General features: G+C 57.0%; 4 protein-coding genes across 4 annotated transcripts, besides 5 other annotated features; all 4 read left to right on the top strand.

Moving 5' to 3' along the window:
• Positions 1 to 415: 415 nt before the first annotated feature.
• Positions 416 to 468: a microsatellite.
• Positions 469 to 635: 167 nt separating this feature from the next.
• Positions 636 to 1853, top strand: Tco025E_02722 (uncharacterized protein; the record flags this gene model as incomplete). The annotated part of the gene is made up of 1 exon (XM_029369645.1): positions 636 to 1853. One exon carries the CDS (start codon positions 636 to 638, stop codon positions 1851 to 1853), a length of 1218 nt encoding a protein of 405 aa, XP_029230228.1.
• Positions 1854 to 2174: 321 nt separating this feature from the next.
• Positions 2175 to 2205: a microsatellite.
• Positions 2206 to 2230: 25 nt separating this feature from the next.
• On the top strand, positions 2231 to 4207 carry Tco025E_02721 (uncharacterized protein; the record flags this gene model as incomplete). Its single annotated transcript, XM_029369644.1, has 1 exon — positions 2231 to 4207. One exon carries the CDS (start codon positions 2231 to 2233, stop codon positions 4205 to 4207), a length of 1977 nt encoding a protein of 658 aa, XP_029230227.1.
• A 129-nt stretch (positions 4208 to 4336) lies between these two features.
• Positions 4337 to 4359: a microsatellite.
• A 165-nt stretch (positions 4360 to 4524) lies between these two features.
• Tco025E_02720 (uncharacterized protein) lies at positions 4525 to 4839 on the top strand (the record flags this gene model as incomplete). Its single annotated transcript, XM_029369643.1, has 1 exon — positions 4525 to 4839. The coding sequence occupies one exon, from the start codon at positions 4525 to 4527 to the stop codon at positions 4837 to 4839; it is 315 nt and encodes a 104-aa protein (XP_029230226.1).
• Positions 4840 to 5305: 466 nt separating this feature from the next.
• Positions 5306 to 5329: a microsatellite.
• A 47-nt stretch (positions 5330 to 5376) lies between these two features.
• On the top strand, positions 5377 to 7758 carry Tco025E_02719 (uncharacterized protein; the record flags this gene model as incomplete). Its single annotated transcript, XM_029369642.1, has 1 exon — positions 5377 to 7758. The coding sequence occupies one exon, from the start codon at positions 5377 to 5379 to the stop codon at positions 7756 to 7758; it is 2382 nt and encodes a 793-aa protein (XP_029230225.1).
• An 82-nt stretch (positions 7759 to 7840) lies between these two features.
• Positions 7841 to 7875: a microsatellite.
• Positions 7876 to 8078: the final 203 nt, after the last annotated feature.

Below are 8078 nucleotides of genomic sequence, written 5' to 3'. Positions count from 1 at the left end.
TCCGTTGCGCATCCGCAGGCACGCAGAACCGCACGCACACGGTGTATATACTGTCGTGCGCGTGGATGATTCTTCCGTAGTTGCTGCCGGCAGTTGTGTCTGGCGGCTGTTGCTGCCTTCTTCAATGGCCGTGAAGGGTGGGCAAGCGGCACAGCGGGAGGGTGAGGAATTTGATCGCCCACGCTCTTATTTTCCTTGCGGGCGCGGGGCGCTGCGTGTGTGGGTTTCTTGCCTTCCAGCGCGGCGCCGTCAGCTGCAGCGACGCTGCAGGGAGCGAAGGGCCCCTCTTGTCTGCTGCCCTCGGTGGTTGGGCGGTCCGGCTGGCAGTGAGGGGGCAAGGGAGGAGTGGGCGCCGGGAATGTTGCGGCCAGTTCTGCGGACAGCAATGACCTCACCTCTTTCTCGCCTTGCGCACCTGCGCTGCTGCTGCCTTTGCCAGCGCTGCTGCTGCCTTTGCCAGCGCTGCTGGGCAGTGCTGAGAAGCAACTGCACCCAGACACACACTCCTTGGCAGGGACGACGGATACGCTTTTTGTGCGCTCATTTTGCTTGTCGTCCCTGCGGGGCAATCGTTCTCTCTCTCCTGTGCTCTGAGAGATGCTCCCTTTTCTTATAACTTCTTGCTTCGTCACTCCATGCAAGTTCGCATGGGAAGCGCGCCCTTTTCCCCCTCCTGTTCGCTGCTGCCACTCTCACACGCGCGCGGTGCCGGCCTCTTGGCTGTACGTCGCACGTATTTGACGCAAATGCGGCAAGAGGCCGCGGCCACCGTGAGGTGCAACCGTGATTTCTGTGTGAGTGACACTGCGACCAGAAATTCGTTTTTTGTTTGTTTGTTTGTTTGGTTTTACTTTCGTGAGATGACATGCTTTTTTTTTCCTGCCAGATTTGTCTCTACGGTGCATATGCTGAGGTCTACAACTGCTGTCTCTACAGCTATGCCAAACGGAATGGCGGGGGATTCGCTTTTTGCGGCCAATGCCTACCTTGGGGTGGTCAGCTCACGTTGCATTCTTAGCCGGCGGCGGCGGCGGGTCGGCAAGGAGGCTGCATCCTTGCTAACGTGGTTAGCTGTGTGCTGTATCTCTCATTTGCCGGCTTCCCTTCTTGCTTGCCACTTTTATTCTCTTCCCACTCCTCCGTTTTCGATCATGGCAGCAGCGAAGTGGAAGAAGGGAAATTTTGCGTCCTCTGCTGTTTGTCTCTTGCAAGGCGGTTACAAATACGCATACATGGATTTCTTTACGTTGCTCTCTTCGTCAGGTGATCCTGTTGTGGTTCCGCGGGATCCCGCCATCATCTGCCAATCGACATGGCTGCAGGCAGCGCTTGACATTGGGGAAGACGAGGGCGTTGTGCCGGTAGCGTGCACACGAACATTGCAGTGTCTGGTGGCTTATATGAAATTTCGCGCGGCGCGCCCCGATGATGACGAACAGGAAATTGAGCTTCCTATTTCATGTACATGTAGCACCAGTGCTGCTGGGCTGGGCTATGATGTACGTGAAATGCTGCCGCCGTGTGACGTTGACTTTTTGGATAACTGCGCTGGGGCGGGAAAGTCTTGGCCCCTAGAGATGCAAGAACTCTTTTTGGAGTTGCTGGTAGCCGCCGACTTTGTGGGTCATACTCACTTGAGGAGGACATGTGCGGTGTACTTGGCATGCCGGCTCATGTCCGCCACGGAGTCGGACATTTTGGGGTGGTTTGAGGCTGAGGTGGGGTGTGTTGGGGAGGAAACTGGCGTGGGCTTGTCGGAGGACAGCGGTGAGGGCCGGCTGCTGTTGCTGTCTGACCAAGACCGACTGCAAGTTCTGCGGGAAATGCGAAGCGTCTTGGAAGTCGAGGAGTGAAGCGATGCCTTTGGGGCGCGCGTGTGTGGGTGTGACGGACTGACGGCGTCTCCTTCACAAGCGGGTCACAGTTGTACAAGTTTATGCGTAGTTTTTTTTTTTCCTTTTTACGTCTGCACCCCGTGTGTGTGTGTTTTTTTTTTGTTCTCCGTGCGCTATAGTGTTTCACTCTTCTTCCCTTTCCCGGCTTCGTTCTGTCACGACGCGGCTCAGCAAGTGGGGAGACGTTAGAAGCAACAGCGGCAGCAGCAACGCACACGCGCACGCAGACTGCTCGACAAGACGGGCATCACTCTCTCCGTGTGAGGTTCCGTGAGGGGTTGTGTGGTGGTGTGTGTGTGTGTGTGTGGTGGCAGGGGGACTCTCTTCCCGTGCGAATGCCACCGCGTCCCCAGCCGAAGCCTTCTGGCAACAAGAAGGCCTCTGTGCTCAGCAGGTCGCCGGTCCCCCCTGTGTTTGGCGGAAACGCCGAGATTGAAGTTGTGGGTTCCCGCGTTGTTCGCCTCCTCCGTGATGCCCGGGCGTCGGTGCGGGCGCAGCAGCGACCGGACACCCCGTTGATTAACCCGTCTCGACCGCCGCTGAGGCCCGGCGGCCGCCTCACCGCGATGGTGTCATCCGCGCCTTCGGCTTCGTCACAGTTGGCGACGAGTGGTCAGCAGTTTGATCGTGTGAAGTTTGAGTCATCCTTGGATGCGGCCAGAGGCAACCCGCAGCTGCAGTTGGAAAAGCTGGCAGAGCTGAAGCTCTGGCTGGCTAACCCCCACCACCACTTGTGGGGAACGACGCTGGCGAGATTGCAGGGCTTAGTGACGTCACCCAACACGGAGGCACAAGTTGTGGTGAGTGCGGCGTCCGTGCTGCTGATGCGCCAGAGCGAGCTGCGTAACATGCCGTATCTTCCTCTCGTTATTCGGCGTCTACATGAGTTATGTGAAGGTGGCATCGAGCGAGAGCTATTGGAGGCGGTGCTGATGCGCGAGTCTCTCATGCAGCTATTGCTTCATTTAATGAAGTCCGAGGAGCTGTTGACCACCCACACGAGTGTATTGTGGGACGTGCTAGAAATCATCCGCAGCTCTAGCGCCAAGAGTGACGTGCTTTTGAGCCAGCTGGTGTCACTAGGCGTGATTCCTGCGGCAAATGCGGTGGTGAAACGCATCTTGTCCTCCGTGTCTGATTCACCCTCCAAGGCACGTTCTCCAGCTAGTAACTCACTCTGCGTGCTCCTTCCTCCGCTGTGCTTGCTGTATCGCAATCTCAGCACGCAGCATTCCCAACTTTTGCGCAAGTTGGGTTCTCTCGATCTACTTGTAGACATCTTGGATCGATTTCGCGAGGATGGAGACGTCGTCCAGGCGGCTGCTCGGGCCATGGCAAAAACAGTTTTTGATGCTTGTTCACTGGAACGCTACCAAAAAGGGACTCGAGTCTGTCGTGTTGTGGTTGCTGCTCTTGACGCAAACTTAGACGTGGGCGGGTTGGCTGTCAGCCGACTCTGCGGCACCTTGGCGCGGCTGGTGGAGGGGAGTCGGGAGCTGCGGGATTGGCTTATGCGGCATCATCATCGGATGCTTGTGCGTTTGGTGCAGACGTACGTCACCCCAGAGCAGTCTGCCGCCGCGGCAAATGCGGAGCCCCCGTGCGATGTAGAGGAGGCTCAACAGGAGGATTTGCTGCAAAACATCACGTGGCTTGTGGGGGTGGCTGCTATCAGCGCCGAGTGTTCAACGTCCTTTGTGCTTGAAATCACTCCACTCCTCGTGGAGTTTGTCAAGGACCTGGATGTGCAAAAGTGGCATCTAACCTTCATTTATACGCTTATGTGCCTGAGCAATCTCTCTTTCTTTTTTGACGCGCTGGAGAAGACGGAGGGCGGCAAAGAGGCGCTTGTGGAAATTTACGCGACCGTAGGCCTCGTCCTTGCCGGGGTCCTCTTTGACGGTGACACGGAGGCGACGGTCGAGGCAACGCGTATACTAGGGAACATGAGCCTCACCAACATGGGACGGGATTGGATGGAGTCAAACCGCTGCGATGAGGTGTGTATCGTGTTTCTCGGGCACGAGGACCCGCGGATCGTCTACAACTGCTTTGGAGTTCTCCTCAACTTGACGGCAGCCGACGCCTGCCGCGTGGCCTCCGACCCAGAGCTGATGCAGATGCTGTTGCAGCACACAGGGAGGTACACACGCGAGGAGTGTATCGCGGCTGAAAAGGTCAAGGAGAGCCACCGTTTCACGGCTGCGCTCGGCGGCGATGGCGATGGCGATGAGGATCGCGGGCTCAGCTACACCGATCAGATTGCCGACATTGTAGAGAAGCTTCTTCTAAACCTTAGCGGCCTCCTCTAGACGCCGCAATGCGCAGGCGCAGATGCTCATGGACAAGTTGAGGTAAATACACTTCATTCCGTAACGAAGGAGTTTCTCAGTGTTAAAGGCCTCATCTCCCTTTCACTGACGGCGCGGCTGAAACAAGAGCCCCCCCCCCCCTCCCCTCCCCCGCTAATAATAACTAGTGGTTATCGTAACAACGGTCCTTGTGTTTGTCCTTGACGTTTTTTTTTTCTGACGACTTCACGTCATCTGCTTTTACTTGCACGCTCCCACGCGAATGCAACAGAGCAACAAGGAAAGGAAGGAAGAAACTTAGTTGGCAGACCACAGCAATGGACAGCCAAACTGGCGTGAAGGACGCCGTTGACGCCCCACAGTTTGGATGGTACCAACCCCGCTACTTGCCACGACGTAGCCCGCCCCAGAGCTCCTTCCCACCCCTGTCTAAGATCGTCGTGAGTGAGGGGCTGGATGGCAACGTGGGCGATGAGGAGGCGTTAAGGCGGCGTGCTGAGTTGGGGTTTGCGTGGGAGCGGCTTAGGCCAATCACAGAGGTGTGGCACGGCCCAGCGATTAACGACAAAGCGCCGCCCGCGAAGGACTATGAGCGGCTGCTGCTGGATGCGCCCTCGGGGAGTCTGCGGTAGTCAGCACGGGGAGAGCGTGCGCATGCGTTTGTGTCTTTCTGGGCCCGCTCTTCCTGTCCCTCACTGCGGGGAACCACCCCGTGCATAGTGTCTCTCTTTGTTTTGTTTTTGAAGGCCGCGTGGGGGCCTCGCGTTCCCTCTCCGTTTTTTCTTGTCCTGCCATTTGTTTCCTTTTTGTCGGTTTTTTCTTTCATCCTCCTTCCTACTTGCGGGGACGGCGCTTCCGCTGGGCGGCAACCACGCACGCGCCCCCGCAGACCGAGGCGAGGGGTGAGGGGGGTAGCGCGGGCCAGGGAGGACGGCACACAAGCGTGTAGGGCTTGCGGCGGCAACCGGGTTGAGGCAAATAAAAAGAAAAAAACAAAGGGGCTTCGTCGCCAAAGCGGGCGGGAAGTAACAACAAGCCAGCCAAAAGAAGAAGAAGAAAGAGGACGTAAAAGGAGGACACACACGCACGCACCGAGACACAACACAAAAAACAACAACAACAGAGAGAAAAAAAGAAAGGAGAACAAACAAATCAGAGCAAGAGGCGGAATGACAACCATGTACGAGGAGGAGTACGGTAAGCTTCAGCTTCCCCCGCGGCGAAGCGGGGAAGGGGGCCTGCAAGAGGGCATCTTAGTCATCCGCAATGATGATGTCGTCGCGGCCAGCGACTGGGACAAGGGACCCGCCCCACACCCCGCGCGGGCCTTTGCGGAGAGTTATTTGCAGCCTGTTGTGCGCTCGGTTCTCACCGCCGAGCAATTTATGCGCTGGTCAAAGCGCGACCGCCGTGTGGAGGAGGCCAACTTGTGGAGCCTTGTCCTGGAGCTTTTGCTGGATGCTGAGCAGAGCAGCAAGTACAACCCGGACGCTATTGGCATCGCGGGTGTCCAGCCTCATCGGCGCTGGTTTCTGTCTCACCTTTCACATATACAGGACCTGCTGCAACGTCATACACTCTTGCGTCGCATGAACATTGTTGTGCGCTGGCTAGAGCAAACTTATAGAGAAGGGAATACACCGCTTAAACTGTCAGCCTCACAGTCGCATGAGGAGGCGATTTTATTGCGTCAGCTCATTCTATCGCAGCTACGCGGTGGTGAGCTTGACAGAGCCATTGACTTGGCTGTAACGGCGGGCGACTGCACATACAGTTGCTTGCTGAGCGGAGCACAGATGCAGACGGTGCATGAAACATGGTTTCACTTAACGCCACTGGTCCCACTCTTTGGGGAGTATGGCAACGGAGAGGTGGATCAGGCTTGGACTGGCAATAATCACCGACTGGACAATCTCTCTCAACTTTATGAGGAGTCTGTAGCTTTGTCAAACTCTAACGAGGGGCGAACTGCCCGTGGTGGGTTAGATGCCGTCGTTTCAGCGGTGCTGTGCGGAAATCTAGAGGTCATGGAGCCTGCGTTTCTGGCGGCAGGAAGCTGGAAGGACGCCCTCTGGTGCCACCTGCGCGCTGCGTTGGTGGTGTGCTTTACAAAAACATTGATGAATGCGCATCACAGCCTTCATCCATCGTATGCTGGTTTTGTCGAAAAGGTTACTGGATCACATGACTCTTGGCAGGATGAAACGGCTCGTGGCGTGGTCAGGCAGCTGGCGGAGCGGCTGCAACAAACCTATCTTCCCTTTGCCTCACTGGAGGAGCAGCTGCAGATGCGTGTCATTCTTCAATTCCTCTCACCAAGCGGCGTCGATTGGATGAACATCACAGAGGACCTTTATAACAGGCGCAGCGACGGAGCTAGACTTGTCTCACACTTGTTGTTATGTCTGGACACCGCGTACAACGAGACACTTCATTTCTACTCCGTTCAGGTATACTCCAACGCGCTTGCCGTCGCTCTCGCGCAGTATGTACAGCAGCTCGCCCAACTGCCGCTTTACTCCACGCAGGAGGCTATGCAAGCGGTCATAGCGATGAATTTGCACTTGCGCGATGTGAGGCAACGGGCAACGGTGTATGCCGCCTTTTTGATAGCATGTCGTCGTAGAGAACTAGAATCTTCGACTCGGCAGGAGGTGGAGGCTAACGAGGCGAAACTTGTGCAGTTGTTCTGTAAGGCGGACCCTGTCAACGCGGTGCGTGACGAAGTCATGCGGTTGTTGAACCAGAAGACGGAGCCCGCGTCGCTTTTGACGCATAACCCAGTGGCGGAGGTGGTCATGTGGCGGGCAATGCACGCAGACTCCCATGCGGAGTTCGTGGCCGCGCTTCGAGAGGCTCTTGAGGCGTGTGTCACCTTTTGGTTGGCTGAACCACATGCCGAGCTGGACGCCATTGCAGATGTTGCTGGCCTCCTGCGGCGCACCATCCTCCCCAACTTGCACGAGAAGAGTGAGACGCTGGGGCATATGGAGTTGATTGAGGCGCAGTTTTGGATAACGTTTGCGCAGGTTCGATCGACGGCGGATGATCATGCGCGCAGCACTGCCCAGCTTGACGTTGCCCTTGGTGGCGGGGAGCGGACGCTTGTCTTTCAATTGGCGCAGGATGAGGCCGCGCTGATGCGAGAGCTTCATGCGTGGACGCGGCAGGCGCTTGCGCACGGAGGCGCCTTGGTGCGTCGATCTCGCTCCTGCGCCACCGCCATCACGTGGATTGTGCAGCTGTTCGCGGAGGAAGCGGCCCTATCTGTGCGCCTCGCCACCCCAGGAGGTGACGTAATTATGCAGCATCTGAGGAGCGTCTTTGCCCTCGTGGAGGAGATGGATGAGCTGGGCTACCTTGACCCCAACCTCATGCCGCGGCAGAGCGCGAAGGACTTGTTTGATGCCGTGCGGGCGGTTCGTGTGGCTTGCGGTCAGAAGTCGCACGACCTTCTCGTAACCGAGGCGAAAAAGGCGGCTGCGGCGCTGCAGGTGCCTCTTGGTGATTACAAGGGCCCGTTGGAGGGGGCGGCGGAGGAGGCCGCGTGAGTGGCGGCGCCCGCCCCCGTGTTTAAGCTGCGTCCCCGCCACTAAGCGGAGCGCACGCGCCTGCTCACGAACGCGCAAGGACAAAAAAGAAAGAATACGAAAGAAGAAAAAGAAAGACGGGGCGTGAAAAGACAAGAGCGGGAGGAGCAGGAAGGGGCGACACACGAGGATGACACCTGCGTCCTCTTTGGCTCTGTTCCTGTAAGCAATTTATTTTTAAAGCAAACAAGCGAAAAGCCAAAGAACAGAAAGCGGGGAAAAGAGAGCAGGTGGCAAGAGTAGTTTCTCTTTCATTATTTATGCGTTGCCTTCACCTCGCG

This window comes from Trypanosoma conorhini (assembly GCF_003719485.1).
Source record: "Trypanosoma conorhini strain 025E chromosome Unknown Tco_14.4_contig_00112, whole genome shotgun sequence".
NCBI lineage: Eukaryota > Euglenozoa > Kinetoplastea > Trypanosomatida > Trypanosomatidae > Trypanosoma > Trypanosoma conorhini.
This window is presented reverse-complemented; position numbering and strand designations above follow the sequence as displayed.